At 43.6% G+C, this 21,312-nt stretch overlaps 1 protein-coding gene across 1 annotated transcript in view; it reads right to left on the minus strand.

Moving 5' to 3' along the window:
• abcc4 (ATP binding cassette subfamily C member 4 (PEL blood group)) overlaps positions 1 to 21,312 on the minus strand; it is a 411,789-nt gene that overhangs the window by 58,906 nt on the left and 331,571 nt on the right. The window contains exons 24-26 of the mRNA XM_080198151.1: positions 18,122 to 18,222; positions 15,778 to 15,969; positions 12,568 to 12,723 (exon numbers count right to left, since the gene is read on the minus strand). Of these exons, the coding sequence (XP_080054277.1) occupies positions 12,568 to 12,723; positions 15,778 to 15,969; positions 18,122 to 18,222 (449 nt within the window). The remainder of the gene's footprint in view (positions 1 to 12,567; positions 12,724 to 15,777; positions 15,970 to 18,121; positions 18,223 to 21,312) is intronic.

Consider the following 21,312-nt stretch of genomic DNA (forward strand, 5'->3'; position numbering starts at 1 on the left):
AGCGGCAGCCCCCTGCCTCCCTTCTTGAGTCTGGTGGTGGCCGCTCCTGCAGTGGACTCTCCACATCCGCCATCTCCCAGAGCCGCCACCTCTTCGTCCTCCTCCGCCCCTGCTACCACCAACGTGGTCAGCTCCAAATCGAACAAACCCGAGTTCCACCTGTACAGTGGGGTTTGGAAAGAGCTTGGAATGATGGATTATTCTCATTGGTTGCATAGACTCAGCACTACCTCAATCCCTCACTTGGGCCAAAACCCCCACTTGTGGGAGTTGGCAACACCACACAATCCATGGTGCCATGCATGGCCCGTTTAGAGTTGTGTGAGATTCCCATCATGACAAATGCTGGAACAGATTATGCAGGTCAAGGGAGAGGGTGAGCAGGACTCCTTGACGGAACCTCACCCAGAGCGCTGTGAGGAAATAGAAACCCCCTGATTGCTGCAACATATCCTGTGCTCCGCCAGCTGCACTTACTTCCTCACACCAGTTCAAGGCTGCCGCGCCAGGTTGAGATGTTTAAATACCTACTTTGATTCGCACAAAGTTACATCATGACAAAGAGGTGGGAGATGCAGACATAGGCAGAGATTGCTGTGTGGATCCTGATAATGGCATGTAAAGATACATAAACTCATGCTAATCAGTGGCCCACCAGTTTTCTGCAGGTTCCTGACAGCGCTATTCTTCTCCAGCTGGGGGATGCATGTGGGTCACTAAAGCTGGCGGGGAACCTGTGAAGTGGCCGATATGTGCATCTCCCAACCCGATCTGCCAGAAAGGTTACGGGTCACGATGGGAGAATCACAATCGAGGTTTCTTTACTCTCCTAATCAAATCCTTTGTAAGAAAGGAATACAAATCATTCGCTTTCCTAAATGCACACCACTAATGTTAAATTGTGGTCTATTATTGCTGGGGCAATCTTTTCAAACTTCTTGAATAAGTCAGTAGCTTGTGCAATTCTCCAGTCCTCTAGCGCTTCCTATGAGCATGGAGAAGACTGGAAGATTATGGGCAGCAACCCTGAAATTTCCATTTGAACTTCCTTCAAATTTTTCGATGCATCATATTTAGTCCTGGTGCCTATTTACCTTAAGTACCAACAGTCAATTCAATGCTTCCTTTTCACCAATTTTGAACCCTTCTAGGGACAGAGGTTCCTAATCTGTCCCCAAGGCCTGGTTAGCATCCACCTCCTTAGGAAAGACGGATGCAAGGTATTTTTTTAATATCTCAGCCATGCATCAGACTCCATGGGTAAATTCCCTTTTTGGTCCCTAATCAACCTTAGTTCTTCTTTTACCACCCTTTCACTATTTATATGCCTATGGAAGACTTTGGGATTCCCCTTTATGTTGGCTGCCTGTCTTCTCTCATGAACCCTCTTCACTTCTCTAATGTATTTTTCAGCTCCCCTCTCAACTTCTGTATTCCAATTGGCCCTCAACAGTTTTCTAACTGTTATCAAGATCTAGAACACTCTACCTGAACAGATGGTGGACAAAGATTCCATGCATAATTTAAAAGGGATTTGGATGGGTACTTGAGAACGAGCAATTTCCAGCATTACAGGCAAAAAGCTGGTATGTAAAACTGAGGATGACTGTTCAGCAGAGGCATGATGCGCCAACTTGGCTCTTTCTCTACAGTACATTTCTATAATTCTTTAATTATTGGAAACAAGGGCCAAGCACTGATCTTTACGCAAGAACATAAGAAATATGTACAGTAGTGGACCATACAGTCCCTCCAGCCTGCTCCGTAGTCGAATATGATCATAGTTCAACTTCACTTTCCCACCTGTTTCCTATATTGCTAGATTTCCTGGGAGACCAAACATCTGTTTATCACAGCCTTAAACATATTCACCAAATGAGCATTTCTCTGGGTTAAAAAATTTGCAAAGATTCACCCTTAAATTAATACTTTTCTCTCCTCATCACAGTCTTAAATGATTAGCCCCTTATCTTGAGACTGTCTTCTAAATTCCCCAGCCAGAGAAGACTATCTCTCAGTGTCCATCCTGTCAAGTCCCTGCAGAATCTTGTATGCTTCAATGAGGCTTAAATTTCAGAGAATATAACTCTCTCATTATGGGACAATCCTCCCATTCTTGGAACTCAGTATATGAACCATTGCAATGCTGCTTCCAATACAAGTATATCCTTCCTTAAACAGTGATGGTCAATCTGATGGCCGGCAGTTCTGGTTCCAGCAGCATCATAAGGAACAGAGGTCACTGGTAGGCCTACAAGCAGTCCCACCAGCCTGAATACCCAAAACCAACAGGCCCAGGTAGGTTTGGGGTTCGTGGTAGGGGAGCCCAGGTGGAGAGGGTGTGCAGAAGTGGGCAGACCTAGGCAGCCAAACATGATAAAGACAACCCCCACCTCTCTAGCCTGAAGCCTAAGCAAGGGATTTGCTGGGATTCCAGCTCATCCCTGAATTTCTCTTACTGTCTTCAAAATTGAATCAGGTGGAAAGCAGCCCTGAAGGGTGTCAATCTGGGTGAAGGTCAGCTCAAGGCTATGTCCACATTCCACCACAACAACCCCCCACCCCTCCAAAAACAATTTCAGTTGGGGACAGTAGATGGAAAATGGGACAGTAATCTAGGATTTTTATGGGGTCCCCCTGCCTGCCCATAAAATTCTGTTCTACCATTTTACCCATGACTGATTTAAAGCTAATAGATCTGTAGTTTCCTGATATCTCTTTTCCTCCTTTCCTGAAAACTGTTACATTTTGTAACTTCCAATCCAATGGGATCAGAATACAAGGAATTTTGGAAAATAGAGCACCTCACAAGTTACAGCTTTTTAAATTACCCATTTATCCCTACTCTCTTTGACTGTTAACCAATCTTTAATCTATGCTAATATACATCCCACCTCCTATGAGTCCTAATTATATGGACTATCCGCTTTTGTGGCATTTTATCAAATGTTTTTACAAAACCTAGTCCTCCCTTATCTTTTAGTTATAACTGCAAAAATATTATAACAGATTTATCAGGCTCAGTTACACTTTCATATGGCTTTGTTAACTCAGAATATTTTAATATGATAATACCTTGTTCCATGCTTCCAGATGGATCTTTCCATTGATCCATAGGCTGGATTTTATGCTTCCTACCGATGGGTTTAAAGGTGGTGGGACTCATTAAAGCAAAAGGGTGACTTGCCCACCACTAACACCCCTGCTCCCACCGCAATTATACCAATGGTGGTGTGATGTTAAGCAGGTCCCTGTCAGTGGGCCAACTGAGATCCACTTAAGGACTCTTCCCATTGCTGCCAGGACTTATGGCAGTAGGAGAGGCATATGCCAACTGGCCAGCCTGGTAGTCCCCTTCCAATGCTGGTGGGGTGGGCTAGATATGTCCCTTTTCAATAGGCTCCCCGGCTCCATCTGAGCCACTCTTGCCCTCACTAAGAATTTACCTTCTTTCCAGGTTGCCCTCTCCCCCCATAGCCTCTCAAACCTGAGTTCCCCTTCTCCCCAACCCTTTACCCAAGCCAATCTGGGCATGTGTCGAGACTCCCACTTATCTGAACCCTGATCCAACACCGCACACCTCTGCCCCAAAGCACTGCCTGCCTCCAATTGGTAAGTAGCTCTCTGAGGTGGGACCTTCTGATCCAGGAGGGTGGAAATCCCATCTCTAGCATATTATTGCAGGATAGCTGGTCTTGATCTGGGGGGTTGGGGACTGGCGCAGGGGATGATTATATGAGTCAGCTCTGAGAGTGAAAACAACTTGATTAAAAAGTCATAGCAATACAGCAATTGATAAGATGGAAAATGTCAATTGTTGTATGGATGCATGTTGACAGAAAACAGACTAAGAGGATGTTAAAAATGAAATTTGAAGAGAAGCATGCAAATTTTTAAAAAAGTACTAGATCAGAAGACTATGGCATGGATCTTCTAAAGGACAACAATCATGTTTGGACTACCTTTTGTTGCCCACCCAATGCTGCTCCACGTCTCTGGCTGGATCTTCTGAGCTCAGCTTCTAAAGAAATACGCAGTGCAACTTCTATCCAATTGCTCTGTTGGAGCACTGCAGTGTTGGGGAGGTTGGGGCGAGAAAGGCTGCACACACTCCCTTTTTATGGTACAAAAATACTGTCAGGTAAGTTTCAATATCCTGTGTAACTGAATGAATGGGTGAATGGACGAATGAGTGATTGCGTATGGTGGGCAGGCAGGTGAGATTCTCACCTAGGGTATGGTGGCAGGAGGCAAGGGTGGCAAGTGGGTTGGGGTGGTTAGTGGGCAAGGAGGTAGTCAGGTTGGGTTAGGAGGGGTTGTCACGTCAAGAGCTAGTTAGGTCAGATCAGGGAGATAATCGGGTGGTTGGGGCTAGACGGGAGGTCAGCGTGAATGATTAGGGGGTCAGTTCTGCATTTACCCTGGAGTTAAGGTAGGATTTTTCTGTCTAAGATTTCCTATATCACTACTTAGTAACTACATCTGAAGCTTTGGAAATTTCCGGCTCTAACTCAAGAGTTAGAGACGTTTGCCGTGGGTCCTACAGAGCAAGGTAATTGCCTGTCGGAAGTTTAAACTTCTTGAGCAATTCCCACAGAGATCAGTATGGTGGGAATGTCGCAGAATTCTGGTGTGCATCTTGGGTCTTAGATCCGAATTCCAACAGTTCAGATACCGCGCATTGGACCTATATCCATGAACTGGGTGAAATCGCAAACTGTATCCAATGAGATCAAAACAAAACACTTCAGGGTACATTGATTATTCCTCCTATCTAATTACTGTTGTTGAAAACAGGTATACTTTAGGTAGTAGGTGGACATATTGTACAATTTTTGGAACGTTACAGGACGGTTCCAAGCTAATATTATGCAACTTGCAAACGGGCTAAAAAAGTTAAATGGAACAAAAATCTTAGCATAAACAACATTCAAAACTTGCCAACATAATCATTATAATTTGCTTGAAATGGTTTAATTACTAATGTGTTAATTACCAGCTTAGACTAAGGGTCTGATTTATTCCACAACATTTAGAAATGGTCGATGCAAAGATCCTGACCCCATTTCTGACAGATCCATTTTTTTTCCGGCAGAGGGAAGGAGGTGGGATGTGATTCTCATAGGAGGAAACTTGAATTCAATAGGTCATTTCAACTCATATTGAGTTCAAACAGACCTTTTAAGCTGGTCCAAGTACTTTACTCGCAATGTGGAAGTGACAAATTTATGGAGTGGACATGAACACTCTTGGAGGACAGGTGAGATCAGTTTAAGAGTCATGATCTGAAGGTTTTTAAAATCCCTGCTCTTTCAGCGTGGAAGAAACCAGGCTTGCGTGCTCCAGTTAAAGCTTATTTATTAGTCACAAGTAAGGCTTACGTGAACACTGCAATCAAGTTACTGTGAAATTCCCCCAGTCGCCACATTCCAGCACCGGTTCGGGTCAATGCACCTAACCAGCACATCTTTCAGTCTGTGGGAGGAAACCAGAGGAAACACACGCAGACACAGAGAGAATGTACAAACTCCACAGACAGTGACCCAAGCCGGGAATCGAACCCGGGTCCCTGGCGCTGTGAAGCAGCAGTGCTAACCACTGTGCCACCATGCTGCGAGAGTTAATAAAACACCGGCCAAGATTTACTCCGAGCCTAATTTCTGTGGTGGGTGGGAAGTCGGAGGGGCTCCTGCTGCAGTACTTTTGAGAAAACCCACAGAGTTGGGTAATGCTGGCTTGATTAATGATGCAGCTGGGGTTTCCCAGAGAATTGCAAGCCCCATCACCATATCTGGGTACCAGATTTAAAATGCGCCTGGACAACTATTCATTCACTGTGTGTTAGAATTTGAAGCTGGGCATGGCAGGCAGGAATCAATAAGCGCTAGGCCCAAGGTTGGACGATACTCGCTGGACACATCGCTAAGCATTGGAGGACAAGAGGGAGGCAGGATGGGAGGAGAGGCCCACTTGTCTCACCAGATCTACATGGGAGGAGGTTCTGAAGATGGCTAGCGCCAATTCAACTCACTGCAATGGGGGAAAAGAATGAATGACCTCCTCCTTGTTGTCAGAGTAAGGAAACCCTCTATTCACTGTTCTCAGCTCAATGAATTGGAAATGAAACATGGGCTTCAATGGCAACGTCTGCAAGATATAACAGGCTACAAGATGATGGCATGTAAAATTGCCAGCTCCAATGAACCTGTCCTTGATGAGCTCAATGCATTCTACACCTGTTTTGAGCAAGAGGTCAACGAGAGCGTGCCCTCCACCCAGGAAGAACCTGCATCTGGGGTCACCACTGCAAATGTCAGAGCAGCTTTCTTGAAGGTCAACCCACGGAATGCGACTGGCCCGGATGGAGTATTCAGACGTGCACTCAGATCCTGTGTGGATCAGCTGGTAGGGTAATCACAGGCATCTTCAACCTCTCTTTACAACAATGTGAGGTCCCTATCTGTTATAAAAAGACGACCATTAGGCCAGTGGCTCTGGTATCCATCATTATGAAGTGCTTCGAAAGGTTAGTCGTAGCATGAATCAATTCCAGTCTCTCGGACTACCTAGATCCACTACAGCAGATGCCATTTCTCTGGCTCGCAACACCGGTGCCCCACAAGGCTGTGTTCTCAGCCCCCTACTATACTCTTTTTCCACCTATGACTGTGCGGCCAAATTCCCCTCCAATTAGATTTTCAACGTTGCTGACGACACCAACATGGTGGGTCAGATCTCAAACAATGACGAGACAGAGTACAGGAATGAGACAGAGAATCTGGTGAACTGGTGCGGCAACAAATATCTCTCCCTCAATGTTAACAAAATGAAGTAGATTGTCATTGACTTCAGGAAGCATAGTGGAGAACATGCCTCTGTCGACATCAATGGGGATGAAATAGAAGGGATCAACAGCTTCAAGTTTTTCGATGTCCAGATCGCCAACAACTTGTCCTGGTGTCCCTGTGCCGACACTATAGTTGAGAAAGTCCACGAACACCTTTACTTTCTCAGAAGACTAAGGAAATTTGGCATGTCAGCTACTCTCACCAACGTTTACAGATACACCATAGAAAGCATTCTTTCTGGTTGCATCACACCTTGGTATGGCTCCTGCTCTGCCCAAGACCGCAAGGAACTACAAAAGGTTGTGAATGTACCCAATCCATTACGCAAACCAGCCTCTCATCCACTGACTCTGTCTACACTTCCCGCAGTATAATTAAGGACCTCATGCACCCCAGACATTCTCTCTTCCACCTTCTTCCCTGGGGAAAAAGATAAAGTCTGATGTCACGTACCAAACGACTCAAGAACAGCTTCTTCCCTGCTGCTGTCAGACTTTTGAATGGACTTGCCTTGCATTAAGTTGATTTTTCTCCACACCCTAGCTATGACTGTAACACTACATTCTGCACTCTCTCATTTCCTTCTCTATAAACAGTATGTTTTGTCTGTATAGAGCGCAAGAAACAATACTTTTCAGTGTTATGTTAATACATGTGACAATAATAAATCAAATCAAATCAAAGGAGTCACCAACTGTATTACCCATACATACTGAACTATAGCCTCCAGGGGTCTGCACTAAAACTTTTCATTTCTTGGGTTCATCTGTGGAACGTTCAACTACACGGCTGGATATAGAATGTCGCATGTGTGTTTGGGTGGCATTTAAAGACGGCGCCGGAATTTTCAACTCTATGAGGTAATGGTGGGCGGATGAACTATGCCGGTCATATCATGTGATTCAGCGAGCAGCTCATCTATGCATAATTAATGAGGCTTCAAGCAGGAGATCAGGCCTGAGAATCAGCCAATGAGCAGGAAACTTGCCATTAATCCTGCCTGCCACCATACTTAGGGCCCTATTTTACCATCGCGTTGCACCTGTTTTTGGGTGCGGAAACTTGGTAAAGTCAGCTGTGAGGTGAGCAGCACAATCCGCACCTATCTCCGCGCCAATTCCTCCTTCATCATGCATTTGCATGCATTTAAATTAACTTAATGGGCCACATGCCCAACTTTACTAGCAATCCTTCCTTCACCACAACGTTCACCCATCCAGAATTGGTGTGAAACAGACAAGCTCCATACAAGTCCGATTCTTGCACTCCAATTAGTGAAGAGGTAAGTGCTGAGCATCTGACAGTTCTCTGCCTGAGGGGCGGGGTGGGGGGGGGAGTCTGCTGCTACATTGCCTAAGATTAGTGGAGGATAAGGGGGGTCCGCAGCCACTCTGCTTGGCATCGGTGGGAGGGTCTGCTGCCAACCTGCCTGTGAACAGTGGAGGTGAAAGGGTCTCTGCCTAAAGGGAGTTCTGCTGCCACATCGCCTGAGATCAGCAGAGGATAACGGGGGTCTGCAGCCACTCTGCTTGAGATCGGTGGGGAGGGGGGAGGGAGGAGGGTTTGCTGCACTCTGCCTGTGATCAGTGGAGGTGAAAGGGGGTCTGCTGCCACTCTGCCCGTGATCAGTAGGGGTAAGGGGGGTCCACCATTCTGCCTGAGATCGTGGGGGAGTGGGGGGAGCGACCTGCTGCCAACCTGCCTGTGAACAGTGGGGGTGAATGGCAGCTCGTTGCCACTCTGCCTGGGATCAGTGGGGAGGCAGAAGGGGTTTGTCTGCTGCCAGTCTGAATGAGTAAAAAGTCTGACAACACCAGGTTTAAATCCAACCGATTTATTTGATAGTAAACTCACAAGCTCCTATTTGATAGCTTCTACTATCAAATAATCGGCTGGACTTAAACCTGGTGTTGTCAGACTCTTTACTGTGTTTACCCCAGTCCAACGCCGGCACCTCCACATCAGTCTGTCTGAGATGAGTGGAGAGGAAGGGGGTCTGCTGCCACTCTGCCTGTGATCAGTGGGGATGAAAGGAGGTCCGCTCTGCCTGAGATCAGTGAGGGAGGGGGTGTTAAGGGGGGAGGGGGTGTGGGGATAAGGGGATCAGTAATGTTGGGGGGATGGGGCAATTTCAGGGGAAGGCATTATCCGACCTGGGAGGGATGTGGCAAGGGAACAGTATTCTATTTATTTTTCTGCGCATACACAGTTGGAGGCAACGATCGAAGCTGCAAGATTTTGGGCGCATTAAGCCCTGCCCAAGAATCGCTGACATTTTTGCAAGCAGAGTGTGTACAGGGGCACCTGAGAATGGGTCTAAAAGTTGGATCTGAAATACTCTGAACTTCAAGTCCGCCCAGCACTTAGAATCAAAATGGTAAAATATGGTCCTTAGTCTCTGGAAGGGAAATTTCTACTGTCTCTCTCTCCAACATCTTAAATTTTTAAGTTGACACAATGGTTCAGTGGTAAATACTGCTGCCTCACAGTGCCAGGGGCCTGGGTTTGATTCCTGGCTCAGGTCACTGTCTGTGTGGAATTTGCATGTTCTCCCTGTGTTTGTGTGAGTTTCCTCTGGTTTCCTCCCACAGTCTGAAAGATGTGTTGGTTAGGTCCATTGACCCGAACAGGTGCCGGAGTGTGGCGACTAAGGGAATTTCACAGTAACTTCATTGCAGTGTCAATGTAAACCTTACTTGTGACTAATAAATTAACTTTTAACTTTTAAATTTAAAATGGAATCAGCAGCTGAATCACCATTTTGAATAGGGAACCCCTTTGGCCATGATCAGGCAGGTGGGAGGGGCCTCCAAGTCTGCCTAGAGCACCGGTTCTCCACTTTTCTGCTGGGAGGCCACACGCAGGCAGCTTATTCAGTCCCAACTTCTTGCGATGGCTTGCTTGCTGAGAGGAAAGTTCCAGTCTCTGACAACAGGCCTTTAACTCTGCCTTAGGGAAGGATAGTGCCAGCAAATTGGCTGGTGGTGCAGATTTTCGCATCTGTCTGGATCTGTGCTCATCGCCATGTAGAACCAAAAATCTTGCCCTATATCATAACATAATTCTATATATCTGAAAGGCATTTTTCCTAGCTTAAAAGAAGAATTTTATATTGAAAGCATAGTTGACGTATTTTTCGTTCCTATCTTTCGCTTCTTTGCTAAGCCCATAAAAACAAATAAACTGATTCCAGACAAACGTTTTTTTAATGAGCAAGGACGAATTTTCTCTAACATTAAAAAACAGTCAGAGGTGTGACTTCTTTAATGTAAAATTTTTGAAGGAGTAACTAATGAGGGCAGTGCAGTTGATATTGTCTACATGAACTTTAGCAAGGCCTTTGAGAAGATACCGCATAGTCGGTTATTATATAAGTTAAATCTTACGGGATTTAGGGTGAGGTAGCTAAATGGATACAAAATTGGCTTGATGACAGAAGCCAGAGAGTGGTTGTAGAATGTTCTTTTTCAAACTGGTGGCCTGTGACCAGCGGTGTGCCTCAGGGATCAGTACTGGGTCCACTGTTATTTGTCATTTATTTTACGCATTTGGATGAGAATATAGGGGGCATGGTTAGTAAGTTTGCAGATGACACCAAGATTGCTGGCATAGTGGACAGTGAAGAAAGTTATCCCCAATTGCAATGGAATCTTGATCAATTGGGCCAGTGGGCTGACGAATGGCAGATGGAGTTTAATTTAGATAAATGCAAGGTGATGAATTTTGGTAGATTGAACTAAGGCAGGATTTACTCAGTTAATGGTAGGGCACTGGGGAGAGTTAAGAACAAAGAGAGCAGGGGTACAGGTTCATAGGTCCTTGAAAGTGGAGTCACAAGTGAACAGAGTGATGAAAAAGGCATTCAGCATGCTTGGTTTCACTGGTCAGAACACTGAATACAGGAGTTGGGACATCTTGTTGAAGTTGTACAAGACATTGGTAAGGCCACACTTGGAATACTGTGTACAATTCTGGTCACCCTATTATAGAAAAAGGTGCAGAAAAGATTTACTAGGATGCTACAGGGACTTGATGGTTTGAGATATAAGGAGAGGCTGGACAGACTGGGACTTTTTTCTCTGGAGCTTAGAAGGCTGAGAGGTGACCTTATAGAGGTCTATAAAATAATGACGGGCATAGATCAACTAGATAGTCAATATCTTTTCCCAAAGATAGGGGAGTCTAAAACTAGACAGCATAGATTTAAGGAGAGAGGGGAGAAGTACAAAAGTGTCCAGAGGGGTGATTTTTTCACATAGAGGGTGGTGAGTGTCTGGAACAAGCTGTCAGAGGTAGTAGTAGAAGCGGGTACAATTTTGTCTTTTAAAAAGCATTTAGACAGTTACATGGGTAAGATGGGTAAAGAGGGATATGGGCCAAATGCAGGCAATTGGGACTAGCTTAGGGGTTTAAAAAAAGGGCGACATGGACAGTTTGGACCAAAGGGCCTGTTTCCATCCTGAAAACCTTTATGACTCTATTGACAAAGGTTTGTTTCTTCATCCTAATTTTAAAAAATCAATTTAATTTCAGAAATGTGTTTTTAAGCTAAGTTTATTTATTAATGTCACAAATAGGCTTACGTTAACACTACAATGAAGTTATTGTGAAAATCCCCAAATCGTCATATTCCAGCGCCTGTTCGGGTACACTGAGGGAGAATTTAGCATGGCCAGTGTACCTACCCAGCACTCGTTTTGGACTGTGGGAGGAAACCAGAGCACCCAGGGGAAAACGTGCAGATTTCACACAGTGACCCAAGCTGGGAATCAAACCCGGGTCCCTGGCGCTGTGAGGCAGCAGTGCTAACCACTGTTTCACTGTGCTCTGTGTTGCCCTAGATTAGATAATATGATCATACTCATTTATAAATAACATAATTGGAATCAGCTAATTGAGGTACCAAATACCAATAAACATTAAACTCCAACACAACTGAATGACAGAGTTATGATGTACTTTGTTTTAAAAATGAAATGTAAATGATTTTTGCACTGTGCTAATGAAAATACATTTCACAGTTAATCAACTTTGATATCTTCTAAAACCTGAAATTATGTGCTGTTAAACTTGTGCCTTAGAACGAGCACACACGGACATACATAGGAGCAGCAGCATAGGAGGCCATTCAGCCCATTTGGCTGTTTTTGAAGAGCAGTCTAGTTAGCCTTAGTTTCATACTCCTTTCCTATATTCCTGTGACCAATCCCTTCAAGTATTTATCCAATTTCCTTTTGAAGTTTGAATCCGCCATCCTATCAGGCATTATGTTACCAATTCCAACCACTCTTTGTGTAAAAACATTTTCTCCTAATGTCCTCTCTATGTTTTACAAAATTATTAAGAATTTTACTTCTATAATTGCCATTGCACTGATAAAAAAATTAGGCAACAAAATTGAGATGTTTTGATGTGAAAGAAATTTGTTTAGGTCATTTGTCAATCAACTGGAGGCAAGTTCACAATTAGCATAAACATGGTAGCCATACATAAGCTATTTAAAACAGAAGAAACCAAAAAAGCAGTTGTAACTCTATTCTGCACAAAAAGTTTAACATTAGTTATAAAATAATTGGGATATCACAATCAAGACTTAGGGATACTTATTAAACCAGCTCACCATAAGACTAATGATAATAAAGAACAAAACAGCCCGGGAAACAGGCCCTTCGGCCCAATGATACTGAACAAATTTGTTCTGAATCAGTCCATACTGTACCTGAGGAATGATAGACATGCAATTGCGCAAGTCATGTAAACCTAGTTCTGAGGTCACAATGCCATCAATCATGACTTTCCCTTCTGGTTCAGCAAGACGAAACAAAGCTGAGATTAGAGTACTCTTTCCAGCACCTGTCCTTCCAACAAGTCCAACCTGGAAAAGTACGCACCTAAATTAATTTATTGTTCATATATTTTGGATTTCATACACAGGGCATACAAGATATAAGCGAGAGAACTGTACATCGTGTTAAGAGTTGCATAACTTAGGAAAACTTTATTCAGCATTTTTGGATTGCTTTGCCACAAAGGAGTCACTGAGACATAAACAACTGATAGAGGTTTATAAAATGTTGAGAGGAATAGATAGGGTGGATTCTCGGAGGCTATTACCCAGGGCTGAAATGGTCGCTATGAGAGGACACAGGTTTAAGGTGCTGGGAAGCAAGAACAGAGGAGATGTTCGGGGTGAGTTTTTCACTCAGAGGGTGGTGAGTGAGTGGAATTGGCTGCTGTCGGTGGTGGTAGAGGCGAACTCGCTGGGGCCTTTTAGAAGACTTCTGGATGAGTACATGGGATCTAATGGGATTGGGAGTTACAGATAGTTCTATGGCTTGGTTGGTATAGATGTGATCGGCGCAACTTGTGGGCCGAAGGGCCTGTTTGTGCTGTAGTGTTCTATGTATCTTTTGAAAAGTTGATGACGACTTGAAGTAGCAAAATATACATGATTATGGAAAAAAGCGTGGCAAGAAAATTTGTTTTGTATTGTTTTAGCAAAGAGCCAACAGTGGGCTGAATGGCTTCTTTCTTTTCAGTGGTTCTATGGTTCTGTTTATCTAGGTACATATTTTGCAGTTCCTTGGATGTGATGAAGTATTGTTTTAGCGTTTTGCTATTCAGATTTGTACAGCTGACTAGTCATTATTACCTTCTGCACAAATCTCCTGATATTGATAGACCCTCCGAGTTTCTATTTTGCTTCAAGGAAAATTTAACTAATTTAATTTTAAGATGTTCACTGCACAAATACATCACCCACATAAGCACTGAAATGTTAAATGAAGATTTTTCTCACGTGATTTCTTTGCAAGTTACAAGCTGGAATGAAAATTTTGCAGCTATTAACTTGTCACCAATAAGTCAGGAAATGATCACAACAATTTTTTTAGAGTTGGATTGTACAATGGGGTACTGCCTGGAAGAAAAATTTGTTCCAAACTAACCAACTTTAACATGTTCCAAGATGTGGGTTGGACTTCTGCCCTGCAGAGGAAGTTCCACCCTTGAGAGCTGGATTGCAAGCAGTTCCACATAGATTGAAGATAGGCATCAGACCCAGGGAAGTCTTGGACTTTTAGGGAATGAAGGGCTCGGGCACCCCAGGGAGGGGAGTTAAGTAGTGTATAGGGAGCAAGATTTGGAGGCCAAGCAGGGAGGCATAAGGGGGAGGAAGAGATCACATCTAGGAAGAGGTGTCCCTAATGTGCATAGGGCAACGTCCTTCCCACCTTTTCACCAAAATTCTTTAAACGAAAGCACTCACACTCTCACCAGCCTGCCATTGCCCAGTGTACTAATGTAATGAAGATAGATTATGGGCAATAATTGACTGCTTAAGATCCTTGATAGTCCTAAAGAAAGACAGGCCATTGAGCACCTTACCCATCTCTGTATTTCATGGGTGGGAAAGGTGGTGGTGGGCTTATCACTCAACATATTTTACTTATTCCTTCCATCGAAAACACAACTGGCAGTAGGGAGTGCAAATCCAGCCATGGAAAATGTTTGGAAAACGTACAGTGGTCTGTTTCTTTAATTATTCTTACTTTGTTCAAATATTTATTTTCAGAATTGTATTGCAGGAATAACATTAACTATGAGGATATCATAAGGATGTGTCTAGGGCGGTGGATAGAGGAGAGCCGGTGGATGTGGTCTTTCTTGATTTTCAGAAGGCGTTTGACAAGGTACCTCACAAGAGGTTATTGCAGAAGGTAAGGGGGCATGGGGTTGGGGGTAGGGTGTTTGCGTGGATAGAGGATTGGCTGTCAAATAGGAGGCAGAGAGTGGGGGTTAATGGGTGCTATTCGGATTGGCGGTTGGTGACTAGTGGAGTGCCCCAGGGGTCGGTGCTGGGGCCTCAGCTATTTACCATTTATGTAGATGATCTGGAGGAGGGAACCGAGTGTATGGTGTCGAAATTTGCTGATGACACCAAGATTGGTGGAACGGCAAATTGTGCGGAAGGTGTGGAGAGTCTGCAGAAGGATCTAGATAGGCTGGGCGAATGGGCCAGGAACTGGCAAATGGAATTTAATGTTGGCAAGTGCGAGGTGGTCCACTTTGTAGGAATAATGGTAGGAAGGACTATTGCTTACGTGGTGAAAAACTGCAGCAGGCGACAGTGCAGAGGGACCTCAGGGTCCTTGTGCATGAGTCGCAAAAACCCAGCCTGCAGGTGGTCAGGAAGGCTAATGGGATGCTGGCCTTCATAGTGAGGGGGATTGAATATAAAAGTAGGGAGGTCTTGCTGCAGCTGTATAGGGCATTGGTGAGGCCGCAGCTGGAGTACTGTGTGCAGTTTTGGTCGCCGCACTTACGCAAGGATATTTTGGCCTTGGAAGGAGTGCAGAGGAGGTTTACTAGGCTGATACCGGAGTTGAGGGGGTTGAGCTATGAGGAGAGGCTGAATAAACTAGGCTTGTACTCGTCAGAGTTTAGAAGAATGAGGGGAGATCTCATTGAGACGTATAAGATGATGAATGGGATGGATAGGATAGAGGTGGAGAGACTCTTCCCGCTCAGAAAGGGCAGTAGGACTAGGGGGCACAGCCTCAAGATAAAGAGGGGGGGGGTTTAGAACAGAGTTGAGGAGGAACTTCTTCACTCAAAGGGTGGTGAATCTCTGGAATTCTCTGCCCGTTGAAGTGGTGGAGGCTGCCTTGCTAAATATTTTTAAGAAGCGGGTTGATGGGTTTTTGATAAGCGAGGGGATTAAGGGTTATGGGGAGAGGGCGGGAATGTGGAACTGAGCCACGACAGATCAGCCATGATCTTATTGAATGGCGGGGCAGGCTCGAAGGGCTAGATGGCCTACTCCTGCTCCTATTTCTTATGTTCTTATGTAATTGGCTCGACTGGCTAAAATCAGATTTATAATAGAAGTCAAAGTGATTAATTGATAACAGTAGCTAGTTTTGCTTACTTTTTCTTTTGATCCAATTGTTAGATTCAAGTCCTTTAGAACAAACTCATAATCAGGACTGTAGCCAAAGTTGACATTTTCAAATATGATAACTCCATGGTCTGGCCAGCCATTGGGTGGGCGCTTGTGTGATTCCCACGGTGCTTCACTTTCAAGTTCAGTGTAGTCCAGTACTCTTTCCACTGAAGTCATCTACAAGAATAAGACAAAATTTAGAAGTGTGATGAGGAATCTGAGGGATAAAATGTGTTGGACCATTTCTTTGGGAAAGAAATAAAAATACTCATAATTCAATACATCCATGGCACGGACTTAAGTGGCAGGAGACAAAAAGGTCTGAAAATTTCTCATGACAAGAAATTATGTAATTATAACACTTCTTGTGATTTGCAGTGAAATGTAAATTTTTCTAGGCTACTTCAAATGGATGAAACAAATAGACTTTAGGTATGAAGGTAATTTTTGCTTTATTTACCTTCTATTATTGTTAAGACTGTGGACTAATGCACTTGTCACAAATCACCAAAGTGACCTCAGCTTTCTGTTAGTGCATGTTATACAAGATGAAGTCTATATTATCAAGAGAACATTACCTCGCTGGATTACGTACATGAAGAGGCAAAGCAATTGATCATGGCACTACTTCATAAGCTATTTTCCAATGTGATCCAATTTTACTCACCACTATCTTCTCAAGGACAATTGAGGATGGGCAACAAAGACTTACCTTGGCAGCAATGATGCTCACATCCAATAAGCAAACACATAGGAAACAATAATGCTTGAAAATTAAATGACTAAAGATGCGTAGGTTAGGTGGATTAGCCATTGTAAATTGTTCCTTAGCGGCCAAAGATTGTTCCTTAGCGGCCTACAGGGTTAGGATAGAGGGGAAGGCCTGGGTGGGATTCTCTTTCGGAGAGTATGTGCAGATTCGAAGGGCCAGATCACCTCTTTCTGCACAGTAGGGATTCTATGACCCAAGACTTCAGCAAAAAGAAAACAGTAATAAATCAATTTAGGAATCTTCGGAATGCTACTATTACAATTTGCATAATACAGATCAACATACAATATGCAGGTTTGAAAATCTGTCTTTTTAAAGTACTCCTAAAGCTCCACCCACAAAACCAGCACTAATTTTGTTTGAATGAATCACCATTGGAAATTTCTACTTATTGCACTCGTTTGCAGGTTTTAACGTGGCTCTAAAAATTAAACTGATTAGCTAACAGGCATGTTTTAAAAGTATTTGAGTGCAATTTTGTAAGAAACTAACTATTATAATCCAATGTAAGTAACAAATGTTTGTAGGTTTTGGAAAAAAAAACTTTTTTTATGATAAACCCACTTTCACCTGTAATAATCAAACCATATTAGCATTCTAAATTTTTGATTTGAGTTGATTTATTATTGTCATGTGTATTCATATACAGTGAAAAGTAGTGTTTCCTGCATGCTATACAAACAAAGCGTATCATTCATAGAGAAGGAAGGGTGCTAGGTGCAAAATGTAGTGTTACAGTCATAGCTGGGGTATCAAGATCAGTTTAATGCGATAGTGTGTCCCAACACCGGATTTCCGGCAGCATCTGCTCCCTGCCAATAATCAGCAGGGTGAATATTTAAATCATCATTTTAAATAATTTAAGTGCTATTAGCGGGCCAGGGACTGAAGTCTACATGCCCGGGACTGAAGTCTACGTGCCCACTAGCATCTACCCCCTCCCCGCCAGGAGTGTTTCACTCGAGCAGAGTTTAGAATAGCTCCCCACTTTCATGGAATTAGCGGCCCAACCCCGCTGGAGTGAAGGATGGGGGCAATTGGGGGCCCCTAGGAATTTGGGTAGTGGGAGGGTTGTGTCCCCTGGACATTGGCATCTGGGCAGTGCTGATGGGAACAGGCTTTGGGGGGCTGGCCAGCAATCAGGAGGCCAGCAGTGCCAACAGCAAGCACCAAGCTCAGCACTGACAGATTGGCGCATGTGCAGTGGCCTGCTTTCTGTGCTGATTTGAGCCCTGCCCCCTGAAATTTAATGATATTCACACTGGTGACCTCTGAGCACCCACTGAAAAAAACCAGCATGAATTACTCCAGTTTTCACATGAATTCGACACTTAGAATTTTTTTGGGAGAATTCCGACCAGTATGTCTGGGGCACATGGAGTCCTTGATTATGCTGGCCCTTCAGCCCAACTCGTCCATGCTGCCCTTTTTTTCTGAAGTTGGGTACAATTTTCTCTCAGACTGCTGATTGCACCCAGAACAGAAACTCTATTGCCACACACAACGCATTAAGTTTATAGTGGCTTACTAAATGAAACATTTTATAAACACTCTTACCAAATTTTCCACTTCAGCACTTTGTCGTACTCCCCACTGGAACATGCCCATCAGTGTGATAGCATATGAAAGGGCCAATCCAACTTGTCCTGCATCTAGCTCTGTAAGGGTGGTTAAGAAGTGATGTAAGCAAGTGTTAACAAAATACCATGAAAATAACCTGAAAATAGAGAAAATGAACAATAATAACGTATACCTGTTCTCAGGAATTTTTGCAGGATTTTGACTAATTCTAAATTTCCTATAACTTGTTGGCAGTTCGTTACAAATTCATAGATGACGATGACTACAAATGAGTGATCATAAACGTACATGTGAGTGTATATTTTCAAAAGTATAGATGGAGATTGTAAACCCATGAATGCTTGCTTGTCATACGTTAAAGTGTCAGTTCGCAATGAGAAGGAAATACACATGTAATACAGAGCTTAGTGTATTGACAGACTGTGAGTGAGAATTTAACTCAATGAAAGCCCATTCACTTGCACAGATTTAAAATCATATCCACTGTGTGAGACAGCAGGGTGCAGAACCTTCCAATTATTTCTATTAATTATTTAATAGAAAATTAAAGGCTGGCTTTTCACTACCAAAGCAAATGGCTCAAGTTAGAAGTCTAATTCATTCTCTAGCTCTTTGTCCCAGCTTTCTTAGAAGCTGTTTGGCCAACTGGCCCTCAGCTCTTTTCAACTCTCCACTCACCCCCCACGCGTGGAAAAATAAACTAACAATCTAAATACAACTCTTGCTGATACATGCTTGATTTTGATATTGAAAGAAAACTCCCATTCATGAAACTCGCCCAATGCAGTTAAGTCTCCATTTATTATGAAACAAGAAAGCACAGAAACCACCACCCCCCCCCCCCCCCGATCAGTCTGGCCCCGACCCTCAGAATGCCCCACCCCCGACACTGCCAAGTGGGAAGTGCTAGGGTGCCAGTGTCAAGCTGGCGCTGCCCAAGGGGCACCTCCTGCCCCAAACCTCCTGGGGGGCCTCAATGGCGTCTGCCCTCACCAGCGAGGCTATCATGCCTGGACCCCACTGATGGGGAGCAGCTTTGATTCCCGCTGGTGAGAATCTCTCCTGATGGGGTGGGAAACATTAGCGAGCCCTGATGATATCTTCCTGGGCTCGCTAATGACACGGAAATGTCAACTTCCATGTTGTCATCAGCCTCGTGCTGTTTTCCAGTGCGAGACTGATTACGCCACAAAAAACGGCCTGAGAAAGTCATGAGTGGCTGGATGCCAGTTGCGAATCCCACAACAGTCTCCCATTGACATTTCCCAGCCCACTGCGCTACTTGAGCAGCACAGTGAGCCAGAAAAAAAATACTAGATACCTCTATTGTTGAGCAGATCTTCGATGAATAAAGCACAGATGAAGCTAGACACGGAGAATGACAAAGTGATTGTCTTCGGGAAGACTGTGGATCTTACTTGGTCATTACTGTTTGCCATTAAGGGAGTCCCTGGATATTTATCTTCAAAGAGTTCAGTATCTAAGGATAAAAGTTTGGTGGATAAAATGGTAATTTTTTTCATTCGTAGGACATGGGCATCAGAGGTTGGACAGCATTTATTGCCCATCCTTAGTTACCCGAGGACAGCTGAGAGTCAACCACATTGCTGCGGCTCTGAAGTCACATGTTGGCCAGATCAGGATGGCAGATTTTCTTCCCTAAAGGACGTTGATTAACCAGATGGGTTTTTCCAACAATCAACATTGGTTTCATGGTCATCAGTAGATTCCGAATTCCAGGTTTTTTTTATTGAATTCAAGGTCCACGCCCTCCTGTGGCCAGATTTGAACCCAGGTCCCCAAAATATTAGCCAAATTTCTGGATTAATAATCTAATGATAATACCATTAGGCCGTCACCTTATGCAAACTGCAATTTGCAACAGAAAATTTGTACATCAGGTGTTAAAAAAAACTGATCCTAAGAATATAAAATTGTTTATATTCATTGATGTCTTCATGTATATCTTGTTGATGGGTTTTTAGTTGCAGTGGGTTTCGTAATGTACCTTGTCCTTTGGTTTGGGAAGCCAAGAAAACAGGGTGAGTTAGAAAAAGCACCCTGGCTGCAGGGACTCTCACATTAGTAGAGGCAGTTGACATTTTTAGTTTTTAAATCTAAAATGTTATGAGAATACTAAATGGGAGAAATGATGAAGGAAATGTCACAGAAGAATGTTACATTGACAATTGATCCGTTTGGGAGAACACACACTTCAGAAAGAAGGAATGGAATTGCAAGTCTGAAACAAACAGTGAAGAGAAAGGAAATCTCTCATCTTCAGTGGGTTGTGACAAGTCATCAATTACCAGACTTGCACCGAACGGAACGCATATAGTGAAAAATTGTTGGGGATATTAGAAAAAGGACAGCACAGGATCTGACTTTATTTTTGAAATTGAGTGATATATTTTTGTATTTTCAGTTTTTATTTTCCTGAAACTTTTTGCTTAAAGAAAAAGGGAGGAATTAATCTGTTAATGTTGTGTTGCAACGAAATGCATGCTTTAAATTGGTAATGAAATGCATTTGTCCGCATTTGGGGAAAGGTCAGGAAATCATTGTAAGAATATAAATCAGTTCACTCTTGAATGTCTGTGAGGAGGAACTGGGAGAGTCTGTGACTTTGCTGTCACCCAATCTGTGTTTAGTCTCTGTATACAGTGAACTTCCAATTAGGAACATTAGGGTCCTTAGGGCTCAACGTTGAGCTCAACAACCTTAAAATGTGATCTTTCTCCTCCACCTAAACCTTTTTTCACATCCCAAACACTTATTGTCTTATGCAAAAACCTTCCCTCCCCACCAGGTTTTGCTCTACCTTTGTTGCAATCGATTCTACCTTCCACTAATCACTGACCTTCTGCTCAGCTACAGCTGGTCCACCCACTTTTTATATAGATCATCAAATATATCTCCCTCACTTCAGTTCTGAAGAAGAGTTGTACAGGCTTGAAATATTAACTTTGTTATCTCTCCCTATAGATGTTGCCAGACCTGCTGAGTTTTTCCCCCCTTCTCTGTTTTTGTTTCAGATCCAGCATCTCTCATATTTTGCTTTTATTAAGATCCTGAGAGGACTTGATATGGCAGATACTTGTGGGGTAATCTAGAATCAAGGGACACAGTTAGGGTTCTCCCATTGAGATGAGGTTTTTTTTTCTTTT

The sequence above is a fragment of the Carcharhinus amblyrhynchos genome, chromosome 10, assembly GCF_965287045.1.
Source record: "Carcharhinus amblyrhynchos chromosome 10, sCarAmb.v2.hapA, whole genome shotgun sequence".
Lineage (NCBI taxonomy): Eukaryota > Metazoa > Chordata > Chondrichthyes > Carcharhiniformes > Carcharhinidae > Carcharhinus > Carcharhinus amblyrhynchos.